Source organism: Polyodon spathula, chromosome 14 (assembly GCF_017654505.1).
Source record: "Polyodon spathula isolate WHYD16114869_AA chromosome 14, ASM1765450v1, whole genome shotgun sequence".
NCBI classification, from domain to species: Eukaryota; Metazoa; Chordata; class Actinopteri; order Acipenseriformes; family Polyodontidae; genus Polyodon; species Polyodon spathula.
Window position 1 is genome coordinate 19,029,650 of NC_054547.1, and position 21,946 is coordinate 19,051,595.

The following is a 21,946-nucleotide window of genomic DNA, read 5'->3' on the forward strand; positions in this document are numbered from 1 at the left end:
TAACAAATTGCAAAACACAATGTAATTGTCAAGTCATAGAAATACAAACTACTAAAGTTATCTTACCTTTTTACAATACTCTGGTCAAACACTGCAAGAAAAAAAAAAGTTTTGTATAAAATGAAGCTTGTATTTTGCATAATATTGAACACGCATGGCCCCTGCATGGTTATGCATAAAGTAGGTTTTTATTGGTTTATCCTTCTCAGATAACAGCAACATTGATACATATCAAAAGCAGAATGTTTTAACTTAAGAAATAAACAGTATTATGCTAAAGAAAATTAAAGGAAGATAATTGTTTTGCTTTTATAGCCCCAATTGTTTTAATTACATTTTCTTTTTAATTTAAATGTGTAGTCAGAAAATAACTAAACCTAAACAATAACTTTGTTTATTGGTCAGACACAATAGTATGTGGGGATTGCTGTGAGTAGTTCTACAATGAAAGGTGTGTTTGGATAATACTCGCTAACAGTATTGGAGGTGAAACAATTATTCAGGAAATGGTAGAAGTTTTGTAATTTGTAATCTTTCCACATTTCACGTAAACTTTGGGGGTAAATACAGTATACCGGTTTTATGGTAAACCTTGGTATAAACTGCCACGGTTTTGAAATCGCAACCACTTTCTATACCATGATTACCGAGCTCACGGTATCGGGGCGTTTTTGTATTCTCCGTTTGCCCATCGGTGAGCCGCACTGGTGTTTTGGGGGTTTGTTTGTTTGTTTGCTTCCCAATAATTTTAGTTTATGAATGAGCAAGACTGTGATGCAGCAGCTGTTTCAGCCAATTGTCGTACGGGTGCTGGCATTTAGCATTTCAACCAATTGGCACTAAGCAATACTATGCAAGGGCGGGCATTCGTGGTTTCAACCTATTACTGGTTGTATCGGCACCTGCTACGAGAGATGACATTTACTGTATTATGCTTTCACTAACTGATGTCTGATGGCAAACCTTAAAAATAATGCATGTTTTTATTTTTCAAGCCTGCATAATGATTATACCTTTTCTACCACAGAATATAATTTTAAAAAAATTGTGCGAGACAAGTGGTTTATGAACAGTAAGTACACAACTTTATTATGTATATTATTTAAGTAAGCTGCCAAATGTCCTGGAAAAATATAAATCAATTTTCTGTTTTTACATAACATGTGTAAACTGTACTGTATTACTGTAGATACCCTACCCCCTTTGCTACCTGGTTTTTATTTTGCCTCTTGAAAATCAGACTGTTAGCACATAGAAAGCACATTTTCACCACACTTCTTTTTAAACTTGTTTTTAGTGCAATCACCATAATTTTTACGAAGTAGAACATATAGTAGGCATTGTGATTAAATACCTCCACAAAAGGAAACTTGAATTACTAGCGAACTTCCTTCTTGATAAAATAACTTGCTATAAATGCATTCATATATTTTAATTTATTTACAGACCAGTTCATTAGTGTGGTATGATTAAATACAGACATTCTACTGGAATACTTTGTTTTTCAAATTTGATGGAAACTTTTTTTATTTTAGCAGAAATTTAACTACAGCAATTTAACATTAAACATTAACATTGTTTTAAAACTTTAAAGTGTTTGTTAAAAAATGACTTGACCACAGTGTATTTCTTAAATAGCCATTTAAAAATGGATTACAAAAAACGTGCCATACCGTCAAAATTTTATACTGTCATATCCCTACAACTAATACGTATCGTAGCATAACAAAAAAACATCTCCCTAAGAGCTAAGCCACCTCAGAACCGACTTAAGTGGCTACTGTAAACGGTCCCCCTTAGTTTGACATTTGTGTGGGGTCGCAGAAGTAGTAACAAGATTTTTTTTGTGACATTTTGTCATTTTACTCTCTGTTTTTTTACTGTGAGTCATTTAGAAGGAACAATAGCTATCATTCAGTACCTTTTCAGAGAGAGAGAGAACTTTTTTGGTACTTTTAATGTTACTTTATTTTCATATTAAACAAAACACACAATAAATCAAATAACACAACCCTCCCTCCCCTTTTTACATAAAACTCCTTAACCTTGATCCAGACAAATCAACTTCAGGTTTTACATTTTTAGCAAAATGAGAGAGATTGAGAGTTAAAGCTAAAATGTAATGACATATTGTGCTGTAATGGATTGATTTGAAAGGAACAGAACATTGAAAGGCTCCACTACCAAAACAATTGCAGCTTTACTTGCAGTAGAAACCTGACATTTCTAACATGTATTTCACATTTTCTGACCAAACCACACAAGGCGGAAGTGTGAGTGGATCTATTTGCACTGCAGCTTTGCAAAGTGACACTCCGTATTGCTCAACATCATTAGCATGAGAGCGTTCACTGGTTATTTGTGTATCTTTACAACTGATTCAAAATACATGTAAGGCTGTTAAGTAAGTGTGAGCATCAATAATATGAAAATATACCCGAGACCTAATTTCTTAACGTGGGTTTCTTGCCAAGGTCAAAAATATGCTGCCCTCTAAGGAAAATAAATATTCCTTGTTAACTGAGCTTTTATTTTTGTAGTGTTTTAGCTATCTCTCCCACTGTCCCCCAAGTTATATTCACTCTGAGATGGGAGCGTAGACTAGTAAAAGCAAAAGCGAACTATAACACAGTAGTGAGGAGAGCATAGAAATTCTGACACATTATATTATTTCATAAAAACCATAACAAACCAGGAGGCATTAAACTTACTGTATTAGCATAAACAAGTAAATGCAAGAATTTAATTTGAATTTTTTCAAGTAATATCAATGGTCTAAGTTAACAGCAGATTAGTAGATGATCCTGCAAATATGCACAAAAGTACAAAGGCATATCAAATGGTGTATATTTGTAGAGTGAGCATATCACTTCAAATCCTGTGTTCCAAACCTCTGTGATTTCGTCACATGTTCACTAAAAAAAAAAAATGAGCTGAGGCGACTTATGGTCACCAGCGTTCCCTCTAAGCTTTTTAGATACTGAGAAACGTGCTGTTTTGACAGAGAAAGGGTAAATTATCAGTGAGAAACCTTTGGCCACGCATGAAACCTTGTATTATATTTTTGTTGCATTATATAATTTTGAAATAATATTCCAACACAAGTATCTCAATAATTTGACAATTTACTTTAAATTTAAACAAGACATTTATTGTGACTGTCTCCTGATTTTGAACAATCCTCTGATCCTGTAATAAAATAAGTATGCAGCCGTGTACTAGCGAACTTCCTTCTTGATGAGCGCGGTACCTTAGGTCTTAGTTTTTCAGCATAGAAGAATGCAGTGCTTTGCCATTGTTGCTGTCTTATTTGCTTTCTTATTACGTGTTTACAACTGGCATTATGATATTTAATGGTATTGACTCGTACATGATCATGCGAATTACAGCAAAACTTCAAGAATGCTATCGCACCATCCTCAAAGATAATCTTTTTTTTTTTTTTTTTTTTTTTTTAGCTCTGTCTTACTGAAACATTACTTTTTTTCCTTCGTTGGTGCAGCCGCCATGTTGAGTTTCAGCAGAGACATGGAGTGAAATCACGTGGTGAATAAACTCGCAAAAACATAAAATAATGCACATGGTCGTCTTCAATTACTGTACACTTAAATGTGTATTTTTGACCAATGTGCTGATTACATTTTTACCAGTTTCAAAACGCTTGATGATTTCTGAAATGGTGTTTTTTTTTTTTAAAAGGGAAATAAATTAAGAACGGTCAAAGTGTGAGTATTGTGATTTTTATTTATATTTACCAGAGTGTTTATACTTTTAAATAATGCATGAAGATTGTGCTTCACTGATTTTAGTATTCAGTTATACGACAAGTTAAAAACTGTAAAGTTCATGAGCAGCACCGTGCAGCACTCTGTAGAGGCAGTATCACCAGATGCTTGCTTCGCCCACTCTGTACCAGTAGATTCGCTGATGCCCAAGCGAGCTATGCACTAATCTGAATTGCATTTTTACAGAGGGAAATCGGAGGATCAGCTGCAAGACAGACACAAATATGCTTATGTTAATGCTTTGTAAGAATGGTCTCAAAATAATAAGTTTACCTTAGGCTGGAGCTCGATTTTGAGGTTGATATTTATGATAATAATGATGAAAATTAGTAAACCTGAGTGCGAAGGTTGTTGCCAGTTACTGCGAAAAATTTGGTCATTTTAGCCTAAGGAGGAACACTGGTGGTCACTACCAGCTTTAGCTGGATTTAGACTGCTGGCCTACAGGGGGGAGCTTCTTCATATCCTATTGCCAGTTTACCCAGCTTTCTACTAGTGCCTTGCTGCAGCTGTCATTTCTAGAATAATTATGAAGGTATGCATGCAAGGTCAGAAAGACTATACAAGTTAGTTATTTCTGATGTGTCTGCAGTAGCAGATCTGACTTAAGAACTTTGCAGTAGTTAGTGGCTGAAAATGCATTAAAACAAAATACCGATCAGTTAACATAGAATGTTTAGAATTTCTTTTAAACCAGAAAATTGATTATGTTTATCTTACAGGAAGCAAACCCAGCTCTATGTGGTAAGCTAAGCGACTGGAAACAGGAAGTTTGTGTTACACTCTTGCGAGCTTGGTTTCCTTTTAGTTTTCAGTACATAAGAACATAGAAAGTTTACAAATGAGAGGAAGCCATTCGGCCCATCTTGCTCGTTTAGTTGTTAGTAGCTTATTGATCCCAGAATCTCATCAAGCAGCTTCTTGAAGGATCCCAGGGTGTCAGCTTCAACAACATTACTGGGGAGTTGATTGCAGACCCTCACAATTCTCTGTGTAAAAAAGTGCCTCCTATTTTCTGTTCTGAATGCCTCCCTGTCTAATCTCCATTTATGACCCCTGGTCCTTGTTTCTTTTTTTGGGTCGACATTGTCAATACCTGTTAGAATTTTGAATGCTTGAATTAGGTTGCTGTGTAGTCGTCTTTGTTCAAGACTGAACAGATTCAATTCTTTTAGCCTGTCTGCATATGACATCTTCTTTGCACTCTTTCTAGAGAAGCAATATCTTTTTTATAGCGAGGTGACCAGAACTGAACGCAATTTTCAAGATGAGGTCTTACTAGTGCATTGTACAGTTTTAACATTACTTCCCTTGATTTAAATTCAACACTTTTCACAATGTATCCGAGCATCTTGTTGGCCTTTTTTATAGCTTCCCCACATTGTCTAGATGAAGACATTTCTGAGTCAACAAAAACTCCTAGGTCTTTTTCATAGATTCCTTCTCCAATTTCAGTGTCTCCCATATGATATTTATAATGTAGATTTTTATTTCTTGCGTGCAGTACCTTACACTTTTCTCTATTAAATGTCATTTGCCATGTGTCTGTCCAGTTCTGAATCTTGTCTAGATCACTTTGAATGACCTTTGCTGCTGCAACAGTGTTTGCCACTCCTCCTATTTTTGTGTCGTCTGCAAATTTAACAAGTTTGCTTACTATACCAGAATCTAAATCATTAATGTAGATTAGGAATAGCAGAGGACCTAATACTGATCCCTGTGGTACACCACTGGTTACCACACTCCATTCAGAGGTTTTTCCTCTAATCAGTACTTTCTGTTTTCTACATGTTAACCACTCCCTAATCCATGTACATGTTTTTCCTTGAATCCCTACTGCGTTCAGTTTGAGAATTAATCTTTTGTGCGGGACTTTGTCAGAAGCTTTCTGAAATCGAAATAAACCATGTCATATGCTTTATCGATGTTGCATCCTCAAAAAAATCAAGCAAGTTAGTTAGACACGATCTCTCTTTCCTAAAACCATGTTGACTGTCTCCCAGGACCCTGTTACCATATAGGTAATTTTCCATTTTGGATCATATAATAGAAGTCAGGCTTACTGGTCTGTAGTTACCTGGTTCAGTTTTGTTTCCCTTTTTGTGGATCGGTATTACGTTTGCAATTTTCCAGTCTGTCGGTACCACCCCTGTGTCAAGAGACTGCTGCATGATCTTGGTTAGCGGTTTGTAAATTACTTCTTTCATTTCTTTGAGTACTACTGGGAGGATCTCATCCGGCCCAGGGGATTTGTTTATTTTAAGAGCTCCTAGTCCCTTTAACACTTCTGCCTCAGTTATGCTAAAGTTATTTAAAACTGGATAGGAACTGGATGACATGTGGGGCATGTTGTCCGTATCTTCCTTTGTAAAAACTTGTGAAAAGTAATCATTTAATATATTTGCTAATATATTGTCTCTTAGACATTTAACCTCCTCTTTGAATGTTCTCTTGCTGTTGTAATATTGGAAAAACATTTTGGAATTGGTTTTAGGCCCCTTAGCAGTTCTCCTGTCCATTGTTTCAAGCTGTGAATGCTCTGGCATGGCGCAGGTGAAGGAGCAGCAGTGTAGTCAGTGCACTGGGAGCAGCTCCGCATTGCAGAAACTGGATGGTTTAGCCAGTCGGTTCTTTAATAAATACCGCCAGGGGACACAGGAACAGAAGGCACCGCAGAGAGAAGGTCCCCACATCTCTGAATACACCATCAATTGGGACAGATGGAGTAAGTGTTAGATAAGCTGAGCTGATAATGCAGGTTGGAACAGCAAGCAATACCAAAGTGACAATGTGTTTATTTTCTTTGGGGTCGGTCACACTATTGAGAGAAAGTTATTGCTACATTATTGGCTGTAGTACGCCTGTAGCATGCATTTCTATGATGATCGAGCTTAAGATAATTAACTTAAGTTAGGTTGAGCAGCTAGCTTCATGGAATAAGGGAAGGTAATATAAACAAATATTTTAATTACCTTGTGATTTCAGGAACATGCCTTTTAGAGTAAAATGACACTCGCTGCGAAACCAGTGTTCGTGTAGGGTGCGTTTTCTATTGTGGGTTTCTATCAATGTGGTTCTTCTGACATCCTCCTGAATGCCTCCTTTTTTTAATTTCATTTAAAAGCAAAAATATAACAAAACATAGAATCGTTGTGTATATCTTACAGCATTTAAGTTTACTGTTACTGTATAATAATGTTTGTCTCAAATTCTGGTGGCTTGCTGATTTTTATTTTCTAGAATAATCAGGTTAAATATGTTACCCAAGTGCAAGAAAACAGCAAATGTGTTTCAGGAAATGCCCTGTTGCACTTCATTATATCTTGACTTAATAAAGGTGTGTGTTGTGTGTGCAGTAACTTAGTGGCCCAGCCACAGCACCACAATTTAGTTTTTAAAACCAAGCAAATGTGTTTTTAAATATGCATTCTATTATCAAATCCAAAGGCAGAAAAATCTACAGTATATTCAGAAGTTTGCAGCTGCACTAGTACCATGGGGCCCAATCTTCTAAAGGTTTGCGCACCGCGCAGAGGGGTGTACGCGTTTGCAAATGGACGTTGTGCTGAAATTGTGCCAAGTTGCCATATTTGAAACGTCATTTTGCGCGTCACAAACCCTTCTGCACTGTGCAAAAATCAAATGGGAGGAGTGGCCGACAGTATGCGTGATCCTGGTATATTCGAAGGTATGTGCCAAGCACAAAACTAGTTTTGCATGGCACAGAATAACGCTTTTAAAAAGCAAGCCTTAACTTAGCGCACATCCCTCCAGCACTCGCACAAGCACTGAATTGCAGGAGCTTTCCAAGGTACCACTATGGAAAACACCCAGCGGTCACACAAAATTCCACAGGAACCTATATAATAACTTTGTGAACTGCTAAATCAAAGGCTTTCTTAATACTATTTAATGTAGCTTAATCTCATTCCCATCCTCTCTCTTCCTTGTCTTCTCCTCTCCCTCTCCTCACACTCTCAGACAGCACCGATTTCAGCACGTCCCGCTCTGTCAAAGGGTGGTCCGACAACACACACTGTTCACCCCAGTATCACATGCACACTTTGCGGTGAACATTGTAAGAAGTTCAACTGTTTAATTACTTGCAGAAAGTGTACTGGGCAGATTGCTTTAACGTTACTGTCCAGTGCTTGTGTCAGTTTGAGCCTGTGGTAAATCAGGCTTAAATAGTCGAGATATACCCTCTCCTCAGCAGGTACATTCTTGTTACAGAATGAGGAGTAGGCCAACAGTAGTACGGTATGTAATATAGACCAAGCTGGCAGATACAAAACAACTATCTGTATAATTAAATCAACAACAGTAATAATAGATCCTTACACAGTAGTATAAAACCCCACCCTACACATCGATCAATCTACATTTTTAATTTCCTTACCTTGATATTTACATTGATTTTAATATCGGGCATACAGCAAGCTATATTGATTACTGATCGGGGATTTGTCAGCGTTTTGAATGCAAAGTTATTGTTTGAGAGGGGCTGCATTCATTCCACTGCACTTTCGACCCGTTTTTATTTTAACAACAATAATAATGGTAATCCTGGAATCACCTGGCTTGCAAAAGTATTCAGACCCCTGACCAATTCTCTCATATTACCGAATTACAAATGGTACATTGAAATTTCGTTCTGTTTGATATTTTATTTTTAAACACTGAAACTCAGAATCAATTATTGTAAGGTGACATTGGTTTTATGTTGGGAAATATTTTTAAGAAAAATCTGAAATATCTTGCTTGCATAAGTGTTCAACCCCTGTGCTGTGGAAGCTCCCAGTTTGCACCGATGAAAGAAATCGCCCTAACGAAGACACAGTTACTTTACCATTGGCCTCCACCTGTGAACCATTAAAGTTGCTGTCACATTTTCTGTATAAAAACCCCGCTGTTGAAGGATCATTGGTAAGGCTGTGAATCTGAAGGAAAATGAAGACCAAAGAGCGTTCTACAGAAGTTAGAGATACAGTAATACAAATGCACAGATTAGGGAAAGGGTACAAATTAATATCCAAGTGTTTGGATATCCCAGTAAGCACAGTTGGATCAATAATCAGGAAGTGGAAGCTGCATCACATCACTCAGGCACTGCTAAGAAAAGGCCGTCCCTCAAAACTCAGCGCTCAAACAAGAAGGAGACTTGTGAGAGAAGCCACAGAGAGGCCAACAATCACTTTGAAGGAGCTACAGAGTTCAGTGGCTAGGAGTGGAGTAATGGTGCACCAGTCAACCATATCAAGAGCTCTGCATAACACTGGCCTGTATGGGAGGGTGGCAAGAAAGAAGCAGTTACTCAAAAAGTACCATCTGAAAGCATGTCTGAAGTTTGCCAGAAAGCATGAGAGTGACCCAGCTGTGATGTGGGAAAAGGTTTTGTGGTCAGATGAGACCAAGATAGAGCTTTTTGGCCAAAACTAAGCGCTATGTGTGGCGCAAACCTAACACTACCCATGCCTCAAGACACACCATCCCTACAGTGAAGTATGGTGGTGGCAGCATCATGCTGTGGGGATGCTTCTCATCAGCAGGGACTGGACATCTTGTTACAATTGAAGGAAGAATGGATGGAGCAAAATACAGGAAAATACTGCATGAGAATCTGCTTCAGTCCGCTAAAAAACTGAAGCTTGGGAGGAAATTCACCTTTCAGCAGGACAAATATCCTAAGCACAAGGCCAAAGCAACATTGGAATGACTCAAGAACAAAAAGGTGAATGTCCTACAGTGGTCCAGTCAAAGTCCTGATCTCAATCCCATTGAGAATCTGTGGCACTATTTGACAATTGCGGTCCACAGGCGTCATTCAACCAACCTGAACAACCTGGAGCAAATCTGCCAAGAAGAATGGGCCAAAATCACTCTGACACTGTGTGCAAAGCTGGCACATACTTAGCCCAAAAGACTTAAAGATGTTATTGCAGTGAAAGGTGGCTCTACCAAATATTAATGTGTGGGGGTTGAATACTTATGCAAGCAAGATATTTCAGTTTTAATTTTTCTTAAAAATATTTCCCAACATAAAACCAAAGTCACCGTACAGTAATTGATTTTGAGTTTCAGTGTTTTAAAATCAAATATAGAACAGAACGAAATTTCAAAGTACCATTTGTAATTCAGTAATATGAGAGAATTGGTCAGGGGTCTGAATACTTTTGCAAGCCACTGTATATATGTGTGTGTGTGTCATATATATATATGTGATTCCAGGATTTACCATTCTTATTGTTCGATATATGTGTTTTGTTTTTTTTAGCAGACACTCTTATGGGCGATTTACAGTTAAACACACAGAGACACGCATCATAAAAATCAATTAACAGCAATTTCATTTAGGCTATAATATTAATCCTAACCAAAACAATAGGCTTCCTAGCTATCGGCTTGGAAGCAGAATTGACATCAAATCGGACTAATATGTATAAAATGGAATCTGTAAATCAGTTTAAGGCCAGTTTAAATAAGAGCAGTTGCAATACAGTAAGTATAGTTATATTTAAGAGCAAAGTTGGGTACGAGCAAGTAGTAACTGCAGTAGAGTATTTAATTATGGATGGACAAAACCAGTGGCCACCTGCATGTACATTTTACAGGAGAAAAAAAAAACAGATAATAACAGAACATAACAGAAAACTAAGAAGTAAAATAACACTGCACTGATTAACTGAATAGGTAAAATGTAGCCTACTCATATTTGAGACACTTGTCAAAATTAAGACGACAAAATCAGAGGCATCGTTAATTCACCTCTCTTCTTAGGAAACAGCCTCAGGTAAATCTGTAAAAATCTGTGATGGCCCTTTAAATACTGGGCTTATTCACCATGCTGATGACTATGATAATGATAAACATATGTGGACAAATGTCATATGCAATTGCGCTGAATTATTTTAATTGTGCTAAAGGCTAAATTTGAACGAATATGACAAAGTTTGTGAGGATCGTTAGGGTTTTGCAGTGTGCAGAAAGATTCCATAAAATGTGCATATTGCTAAATGCTCAGCAACATTGGTTTTGGAAAACTGCTGTGTGGGGCTGGTTTACATCGCAGTGCTCACAGGGCTCAAACAAAGGCTCCCTTTACTTTACAAGCCCCTCACCTGGAAATTCTACAAGATATAAGGTCACAGCTGACTGTTGATTTTATTTTTCAATAGGGTTATTTATTTCTCATTAGTATCAGTAGGCCTGCTGGTGTACATGTTTGATCTGTATTCCATGCCATTACCTGTACTGTGCCATGATATGGGCAGGGGGCATGGTAAGGCAGGGAAGTTGAAAGGGGGAGACTTTCAACAGGAGAATGATTAAGGGTTACACGTGCAGATTGGGGCTTCCAAATGGATGAGTGTTTTCGGCATTGCGGATTTGTTTTACAGTCTATACTTCTGTAAACATATGTACTGTACAGTGTTGATGGCCACGACGGCAGGTTAGTGAAAAGAGACGGGGCGTGTTTGTATGCAGCGTAATTCTGAGCTACTAAAAAAGCTGACTCCTTGTTGACATTTTATTAGCATATCGCTACAATATATTTGTTATATTTTGAATAAATACAGTATTCTAATGCTGCAGGCGGGGGTGCCAATGCTACCGATATGTGTTGAGGTTTTGATTCTGCATTCCCTGTGCAGGTTACATTTCTGTGTAGAACAGGGGGATATTACATACTGTACAATGATAGCACCTTGTCTGGGTAATGGTAACGGTCCATCGTTCTGCACTCTTGCTTGACTGTTGTGTGCAGTTGCTATATTGGTAGTGAATAAGCAGACAGTTTTGCGAGGCGCAAAAAACTGCAATATTCCAATGTCGTGCAATTGCTTTGTGCTGTATTGGAATGTCTCTCTTTTTTGTGTCAAGCTGTATCTTTTTGCGAGGCTCAAATTTAGTGATGGGATTACGTGAAGATTGAAGATAGGCCCATGGTATTTACTTTTCTCTTGAATATCAACAGGCAATACTTGGTGGTAATTAGCTAATGGGATAACACATTTGTCACAAATCAAGCACAGAAGTACTATATACCATTTCCAAAAGTAGTATTTGTTCCTTGATACGTAATATTCAAATTGCAAGAAATATTATATTGTGTCGGTATTGTATGTAAAATGAGAGTACAAGAAACTGATGTTTATTTGGATTTATGATGAACTATACTTATAATAGAAAAAAATAAATGTAATTAAACTTCCTTTTGGTGTAGAAAAGGATTTCATCCCTTGTTGTAAGCATTCATTAATTGCCATTAGATATCTAATATATAGCCTCTGTGCTCTTCAAAATCTTTACTGTCTCTTTACTTATGTCGAGTGATTCATGTGTTTAGTAGACTACTGTATTTCAATTTAAATATCTCTATTTAAAATATATCTAGATTCTGTTTTTTTCTATGACAAATGTACCTGTCTTTAAATATGTTTTATGCCAACTCTATTTATATTAAAAAGGAAACAAGCCGATAAACTAAGATGTCTTTCTACTCCAGAGAAGAATGATGACGCATTCTTTGCATTTTAAGTAGTGCTTTTTTATAATGCAAACACATAATTAATCATCACAATCATTATTCATTTGTTTTATGAAACAGTTAGTGTTGTAGCTACAACCTCCAAGTAGCGACGGTAAAGCGATCATAACTGTAGTTTTAGGAATATATAACCTATGTAGAAAAATAGTTGAACTTATTTTTTCCATGATTAACTTAACTGAGGTGGTTTTAATGATGCTAATTACAACATTAAAGGCAGGCAAAGCGCTCAGAAATAAAACCTGAAAACAAGAAACACATCACTGTTTAATAGATTAGGATTTAAAACCAACTATAGTGTCTACAACACATACTCAGGCATTGCTACATTTCCTATTTTCTTTTATATTGAATTAGAATGTTGCAGAGAAAAATCTGCTGCTTTGTACTGTACAATGAGTCACTACGGCCCTGGCGTTACTTCCTTATGTTCCTGTTTGGAAGACACAACCAGCCGTCATAAATCTGTTTTTAATTCAAGTTATCAAGGGTGGGCAACAAGGCGTCTCTTCGGTATATTCTTCTCTGTCAATTGAACTGGTAACGTGTAACTAAACCACTTTTTTGTGTGTTTTTATGTGCTTGTTGTTAAATACATAAACCGCTCTCTCTCGCTCTCTCTCTCTCTCTCTCTCTCTCTCTCTCTCTCTCTCTCTCTCTCTCTCTCTCTCTCTCGTCATCCCATCCATGTGGGTGAATGTTCCTGCAAACCCTTGGTGATCTATAGAGACTTTTGGTATGCTCATCCTTTTCATAAAAACTCCAAAGTCACAGAAAAGAAAAGTAAACTGAATTGGTTATACAAAAAAAAAATAAAAACAATTATAACATCTTTGAGCAATGTTTTTAATACTTGTTTAAATGTAAGCTGTTTTGTTTTTCTTCGATATTGTTACACCCTACTGCTTACTATTTAGTAAAAGTACCATAATACTGTACAGTAGGATATCCATAGCCTACGCTGTTTTTTTTTTAGAAATTGTAACCCTGGCTTTGTTTTTAAAGTTACATTTCTTTTAAACTTTTTTTTAAATGTATACTTTGACATGAATGGTGTCATTGTGACTCTGTGACTATGGGCAGCTCCGGTGTGTAATGTTTTTTTTCATGTAGCTCTAGTGTGTTTTTGCTTGTAGTAATACTGTGTATATATATAAAATATATATACAAACCATAGCTTTCTCTAACAGTATTATTCTAAATGTGATGCACAACAGTTCTGTTCTAGCCCTAAATGCTGCTGCTTTAGAAGTAGCTTCATCAGCTACTAAAACATACAGATTTCTTGACATCACCTTTAAGACTGCTTGCTTGGGTGTTGCTGTGGGGTTTTCTTTGATTTAAATTCCTCGAACTATTATAGTGTGTTTTTTATGATGGTGGATTTACATTTTGCAGTAGTTAATGTAGGTGGGAGCTTAGACGCTTGGTCCACGTGTTTCATTTTCGTGACTAAATTGGGTTTAGATATTTGTTTTCTTCTAAACAGCATTTGTTTGACACATTGATAAACTCCCTCTTGCATTAAAATATTTTTTTATGTTGCCTATCAACCCAGATGCAGAATGTATATACTAGCAAGATTTGTATAAACTGAAACAATATTAATAATTATTAAAATGGGTCAACGTATGCTGATTGGTGTTTTTTGTTTTTCCTTTTTCAGTGAAAGAGTTCTTAGCCAAAGCCAAAGAAGATTTCTTAAGAAAATGGGAATGTCCATCACAGGTACATTTTGGTAAATGTTTTTTGACAATGAACATAGCACAGAAGATACAAGTCACAAAAAATTGAATTAGTGGAATCAAAAACAAATCACCTTGTTTATAAAATTGAAAAATATTGCATCTGTGCTTTGGGTGATTTACTAATACCGTGCTCTTTACACTGAAGTAACTTAATGCTTAGAATGACAACTGAGTTAAAACCTGCAAAAGATACTAGACCCTTTTCAGAAAAAAAAACATATCACAATTTAAATGAAACTTTTAAAGATCCAGTATCTAAGACAAGCCATAGCAGGCTTATTTCATTAGTAGCTGAAACACTGAATTTTGTATACTTGTCAACAACGAAAACTGTAGAGACCATCTGGTTGTTTTCCTCATCTTAGTCAGTTTTGTTTAATTTGAAATGAGGTCCTCTGTGTTGTAGTTAAAATAATTTGCCCATGTTGTTGCTGTAGTTCTGATGTCAGCCCAGAATCAAAACAAATGCAAACTAAGATGTCTTTCTACATTGCATTGGTTCATGTGAAAAACATCAGTATACTTTATCAGCATTGATATTCACCAGCAGCTCTTTGCATCTACCTGCTGAGCTTAAAAGATCTTATTACCCCCTCCTTAAACTGTACAATGAAAGGTCACTCCTCAACATTCATCCCGAGTCACTGCTGATTTCAACACATGTAAACTGTTCAGTGTGGGCCCCCTTAGTCCAACCAGCGAGCAGAATTATAACCAGTTGAATAACTGAAGTGTGTATAAAGCTAATGTAATGTGTGCAAAAATCTAAAGAAAATACTGTTTTATTTAAATTTTTAGTTTAAATCATAAATGCTGATACGTTTAACCCTTTGCAGTCCATTTATTCAGCGTTTGTCAGGGTAACAATGTGGTGTAGCCTGGATGGCAGATTGGCTAATAAAATTTCTATTTTCAGAGTACCACTGGTCTAGATGACTTTGAGAGGCAAAAAACCCTTGGCACAGGCTCATTTGGAAGAGTTATGTTGGTAAAGCATAAAGGAACAGAGCAGTACTATGCCATGAAGATACTGGATAAGCAGAAGGTGGGTATATTTTCCACCCCCTCACATCTGTAATTTGCTTTTCTTGTTAAACCAATTCAGGAGTTTTCCCACGGACCTTAATCCAGATCTGAACACCCCCTGACAATTAGTTCTGGGTCTTTTTCCATAGCTGGTGCCGCTCAGAGACATTGAGCGCTTAACTGGGAGGCTTCAGGTAGTCCTGTCTCTGTTGCATTTTGGCGACCTGTATTCTTCCTTGTAAATGTGGAAGAAAATGCATGTTTTATTCAGTACAGTTAAGGGGTATTGTTTAAAACAAGAAAGCAGAAATATGGCTAAAGAAAAGTAATGCTGTACTATTGGTAAAAAAAAAACTTTTGATAGCATGTGGTAGGTCTGTAGTGGTACAATTATATAAGAGAGTAGTTTTGTGAACTTGGTACATTCTTATACAGGGCTCAAAATTAATGGTGGCTCAGAAGCCTGTAGACACCAATTTCTTTGGGCCACCAAAATTGCACAACCAGTAGCCTGGTAGACCACCTTTAAATGTTGCTATTTCAAGAAATTTTAAAATGGTGCAGATCTCAATCCCTATTAGCTACATCACTAGCAATGCAGTATCCTGACTAACTAAATAAAACACAGTAATAAAACTACAAAATAAAGGTGCTGCACTCGGCAGCGTTACCCCGGCCATTAAGCAGACTAACATGGTGCCCGGTAACTATGCTGGTGGGCCCACCCAGGTGCTAGGACTGTGAACGATGAGGGAGTCGAAGCGATTAGTTATATGAATACCCCACCAACGGGTTTCAAGGGTGGTGAATGTGATGAAAGAAGAAAAAAAAAAACAACTCAGAGCACCTAAAGAAAGTCCCAAAAAAACAAAACAAAAAAAATAGAGAAGGTCAGCAAGAGCCAGACCTGGTCTCGAAGGCGTTCAAGCCGTGAAGAATCTCCCCGTCTGGACTCCTTTGTCGTCTTCAATAAAATATCCCTACGGAAGAAGGACGTCGCGATACTTGCGTGGTTTTCTCAGTCACATGTCCCCCAACAGGGGGGCAATGTCTATATATTACATATATATATATATATATATATATATATATATATATATATATATATATATATGTTTGCAGAAGTATTCAGCTCCCTACCAATAATGTCACATTTTGTTGAATTACAAATAATGTATGCATAGTTTTTCAAACTAACTTTTTTTTATTCAAAGCTGTAGTGGTTAAACTGAACACTGTTATATGACGAGGTTAAATGTCAGAAAAACTTGCAAAGAACAATGTACAAAATTAAATTTACTGGCTGCATAAGTATTCAGCCCCTTAAGTCAGAACTTGGTAGAAGCAACTTTTGCAGCAATTACTGCTATGAGTCTTTTTGGATAGGTCTCTACTAGCTTTGCACATTAGGATGGTGGCATTTTTGCCCATTCTTCACCAGAAAATTGCTCCAGTTTTGATAAGTTTGGTTGGGATCGTCGATGGACTACAATCTTCAAGTCTTGCGATAAATTTTTGATTGGATTCAAGTCAGGACTTTGACTGGGCCACTGAAGAACATTAATTTTCTTCTTGTTCAACCACTCCAGTGTGGTTTTGGCTTTGGGCTTCAGGTCATTGTCAAGCGCCAATTTTTAAAATTTAACAAGAAGGCATGGCATTAAAATCGTTGTTGATGCTACAGTACCGGTACAAAAATGTTTTGTTGAACTCAGGAAAAGTAGTTGGGTGTGGAAACATTGTCGGCTTCAAGGATGAATAAAGCTGTAGTGGTTTTCCTCAGTAATGAGGAATTTGTTCAAAAGGTAGTGCAGCAGGGATTAGTAATAAGTGGAGTGTTAGTTTCTGTTTTGCCTCTTGCAGTCCCTGCTAAAAAAGTTACTATTTCCAATGTTCCCCCTTATTTAAAAAATGATCTGATATTAAAAGAACTAAGCCGACACAGACAGATAATATCAGGTATATCCGTGATTTCTTTGGGCTGTAAAGAACCTGAATTAAAACATGTTGTTTCTTTCAGGAGACAGATCTATATACTTCTAAATAATAGTAACGAATTAAACGTAGCTTTTAGGTTTCGTGTTGATGGCGCGATTATGTAATTTATGCCTCCACAGAATTAATTAAATGTTTCACTTGCGGATGTGAGGGGCACATTGCAAAAAACTTTAAAAACAATGAAGACCACGATAATGAAAGGGGAGAAACTAGTGAACGGAGTGAGAGTAGAGAGGTGCCTGTGAGTAAGGCAGCCGACGCTGCAGCTCAGAATACTGCAGTTGTGCCCGGTGTGGAAGAGACTGGGGGAGCCGTATTTGCAGCTGCAGAGTCTGTCGCCGAAAAAGAAAGGGAGCCAACAGTTCAAAGGGTTCAAGAAACTGATATTGTTGTGGAAGAATTGGGGTCTCTTAACGAGGCTGCTGATGATTCAAATGTTTCCACAACACGTACCAGAACGGTTAAAAATACAGATACTGAGAACATAGAAAGAAATCTGAAAAGGGATAGTAACAGTGCAGAGATACGATCAGAGGAAGAAGTGGAGAAGAGTGAGCAGGTGATTAATGCACATGTTGATTTTAAAATGCCTGGGGAAAAAAGAGGAAAATAAAAACTAAGGAGATTAATTCAGAAACACAATGTGTGCCCGGAAACTATAGTCTCTCATTGTGATGACTTCGGGAATAGTTTAGCTGTGAACGTGGTCTCTGTTAGTGTTAGCAGTGCTGCCAATCTCTCAGCGACTCAGAGTACATTGGAAGTGGAAGTGGAAGACAGCGGAGACGCTGATAATGATGTAAGTGAGAGCGATTCTGGCTCCTCAGTAACTTGTGAAATGTCCGCTAGTCAGTCAGAAAGAGGCGGGTACAGTAATGAAAATATTCAGAATTTTCTGGAGCTAATTAAAGGTAAAAGAAATGTTAGTGTAGTTGATCACTTTCCTGACTTTCCTGAAATTATTTGTAAGTTCTGTGCAGCAATTGATGTACATCGCGTCAGTTATAGGAATTGAGAAAAAAGAATGAGACCGATTGAAGAATTTAATGAGCAAGTGCGTGCTTTTAAATCTAGTAAAAATGTTTAGATATGCACAATTATCTCTTTCTGTCTATTGTTTTTTTATGTTTATTTTCTCTTTTACTCCTATTGTGCATACTTTTAATTTGGGTACTTTAAATATTAATGGAGGGAGAGAACAGCATTTTTGAATATTTAATGCAGAAGAAAATGAGTGTTTCCATGCTTCAAGAAACACATACAGATGAAAACAATAAGGCCAATATGGTTTAAACAGTGGGACGGGGAGGTTATACTGAGCCATGGCACTAATTTCAGTGCAGGAGTCGCGCTTTTATTTTCTAAGGATTTTAAACCGGACTCTTGTTGTGAGTGAAGAGGTACAGGGGCGGCTATTAAAAGTCCAAGTCAGTATTTGTAGTAAGACTCTTGTCTTTCTAAATGTTTATGCTCCAAATGATGGGAGAGAGAGAGTGTTATTTTTCTAAACTCTGAATAAAGTACTGGCACAGTGTCAGCCTGAGGATGTGGTTTTATTGGGTAGGGATTTTAATTGTACAGTAGATAACAAGGTTGATAGGAATGGCTCTGAACCCCATCCAAGGTCAGTCAGTGAGCTGGTCTCTGTCTTAACTGACCATGATCTAGAGGATGTGTGGAGATTGATGAAACCTGATGCTCGCCAGTGTACTTGGGTGAAAGGGAGTGCTGGACATATTTCACTAGTTAGACTTGATAGGTTTTATGTTTAAGCATCATTTAAATTTATTTACTACCTGTGATATATGTCCTACTGGTTTCTCTTACCACAGCTTGGTTAATAACCCTTTTCCATGTGTGTACACTTCATATTGGCATTTAAACACAAAGCTTTTAAATGATACCCATTTTACAAAATGTTTTAATTTTTGGGTGGAATGATGGAAATGGATACTCCCACCCAATACTTTTTTGCTTTGGAAAAGAAAACTGCTCAGAGTAAACTTCTTTATTGTTTACGGACAGATCAAGGACAACTACTGAGCGAACCTGAGGCCATCCGGGAGTACAGTGTGGGTTTTTACTCTGACTTGTTCACGGCAGAGGCTGGGGATGAGTCAGGAAAAACTCAGCAGTTCCTAGAAGGTCTGGTCCAGGTTCCTGAAGAAGAGAAGGACCAGTTGGAGAGAGAGTTAACTTTCCAGGAGTTCTCTGATGCTCTTATGGGATTGAACAATGGTAAAGCACCAGGGATTGATGGAATACCGGTAGCATTCTATAAGACTTTCTGGTCTACAGTCGGAAAAGACTTGTTTGAAGTGGTACTTGAGAGTATTGCAGAAGAGGAACTGTCTGTGTGCAGTATTGACTTTGCAATATAAAGACTTATGTAATATAAAGAACTGGCGTCCAATAAGTCTCCTTTGTACAGATTACAAAATTTTATCAAAAACTTTGGCGAATAGGTTGGGCAAAGTGATGAATTGTGTGGTGCATTCTGATCAAACGTACTGTGTCCCTGGAAGATCAATATTTGATAATATTATTCTGATTCGTGATCTAATAGCAGCCTCCAAGCTCTTGGGTTTTAAAACTGGTCTAATTTCTTTAGATCAGGAGAAAGCCTTTGATCGTGTAGATCATAAATATTTATTTAATGTAGTTAAGGTTTTTGGTTTTGGGCCCAGTTTTTTGGGCAAAATTCAGTTACTCTACGGTAATATTTTTAGTACACTTAAAATCAATGGTGTGCTTAGCTCTCCTATTCAGGTGAAGAGGGGAATTTGCCAGGGTTGTTCCATGTCTGGGATGTTATATTCTCTCTCAGTTGAACCATTACTCCACAAATTAAGGCTTTTGTTATCTGGCTTGTCCATTCCAAATGTACCAATGGGGCCTGTAAAAGTGTTGGCCTATGCTGATGTTGTAAATGTTGTTTTGAGGAAAAAAAGATGTACAAACATTAAATGATTGCTTGACATTGTTTGGAGAAGTGTCCTCTGCAAAGACAAACTGGTCAAAAAGCAGTGCATTTTTATTAGGTGATTGGGAAGGCAGTAGGCCTCCAGATCTCCCCTCAGGGTTATAATGGAGTCAGGCAGTTTTTAGATACATGGGAGTGTTCTTGGGAGGGGAAGGGGTGGCTAAAGAAAACTGGGATGGGGTGTTAGATAAGGCCAAAAGTAGATTACCGAGCTGGCGATGGCTCCTCACTAAACTGTCCTATAGAGGTAGGGTTTTAGTGATTAATAACCTAGTAACCTCCATGTTATGGCACATAGTAAGATGTGTAAATCCCCCAGTGTTGTTATTAAAAGAGATAAAGAGAGTGATTGTAGATTTTTTCTGGGACGGATTGCACTGGATAAAGCAGTGTGTGCTGTTTTTGCCTGTTGAAGAGGGAGGGCAGGGCTTGGTTGATGTTGTGAGTAGGGTGGCAGCATTTAGACTGCTTTCTATACAGAGGTTGCTCTATGCTTCTGAATCTCTCCCCTGGGGAGCGCTGGCTTTTTATTTCCTCCAACGGGTGGGGAAGTTGGGTTTAGACAGACAGGTGTTTTTATTGAATACTGCACAGTTGGACTTTTACCTGATTTTTACAGGGAGCTGCTGAATGCCTGGATGCTATTTAGATTAAAACGACATTTTAGGTGTGTGGGGTTGTATTGGCTCTTAGAAGAGCCATTGGTATATAATCCTAATTTGAAATGCCCAATTTTAGTTAGATCTTAAGAAGCGAGCTTGGAAAAGCCCTGAGGTCCTAGCATCTGAGCTGGGAATGAGATCGGTTAGGATGATAAAGGGTTTTTTAATACAACTGTGGGCAGCCTTGTCTACTGAGGGTATGAAGGCTGTGAGTCATTTTTTCAAATGGGACAGTTCTCAGGGTTTAGAGCCCAAGGTTTTTAAGCTTCAGGTTAGATCTGCTGTCGATCAGGATGCTGACTCTCCAGGACACCTTTTACAGTTTGGAGCATTCTACAGCCTGCCTGGAATAACCTGTATAAACCACCAATCCAGAAAACAGTAGGTGATCTCCATTGGAGAGTTCTGCACACCATTGTTGCTGTGAACTTGTTTCTCAGTATTATCCAGTCAGAGGCAGATAAGTGAGTTTTTTGTCAGCAGAGAGAAACTGTATTTCATTGTTTCTTGTTCTGTCCAAGGCTGCAGTCTCTGATGAATTTACTAGACGAGTTGTTCAATTGTTTAGGAATAAATTTCTCTGTTGTTTTCATATATGGGGTTAATTTTTCTAAGGGGAATAAGTCTATAGTTAAATTGGCTAACTTTCTTATTGGTCAAGCTAAATTAGCCATTCTAAAAAGCAGAAAAAACAAACTGAGCAATGTACTGACTATCTGTGTTTAAAATGTTTGTGGCTTGCGGAGTGCGAATTGATTTTTCTGTATTATAAATTAGTACATCAATTGGAGTTGTTCGAAACAGTCTGGGCTGTTGGTGAAGTGGTGTGTGTAGTGGAAGAAGGAAGTTTTAATTATGGTGTATTAAGGTGTGTTTAATAAATAAAAATATAACAGTCAAACATGTTATAGTGTTTTGTGCTTAATATATATATATTATGTAATATATATATATATATATATATATTAATATATATATATATATTATATATATATTATATATATAGATATATATTGCAATACATATATTGAATTAGTTTGTTTTAACTTTTTAATGTATAATTATTATATCTATATATATATATATTTATATATATTATTATATCTATCTATCTGTCTGTCTATCTATAAGTATTTGCCCCATCTGATTTTCTGCTTTTTTGCATATTTTTGACACTGAATGTTGTCAGATCTTCA

At 37.2% G+C, this 21,946-nt stretch overlaps 1 protein-coding gene across 2 annotated transcripts in view; it reads left to right on the forward strand.

The window, feature by feature from the left end:
* Positions 1-21,946, forward strand: part of LOC121326749 (cAMP-dependent protein kinase catalytic subunit beta) — an 83,551-nt gene that overhangs the window by 32,158 nt on the left and 29,447 nt on the right. For both annotated transcript variants that reach the window (XM_041270198.1, XM_041270197.1), the window contains exons 2-3: positions 14,000-14,061; positions 14,998-15,126. In XM_041270198.1, the coding sequence (XP_041126132.1) occupies positions 14,000-14,061; positions 14,998-15,126 (191 nt within the window). The remainder of the gene's footprint in view (positions 1-13,999; positions 14,062-14,997; positions 15,127-21,946) is intronic.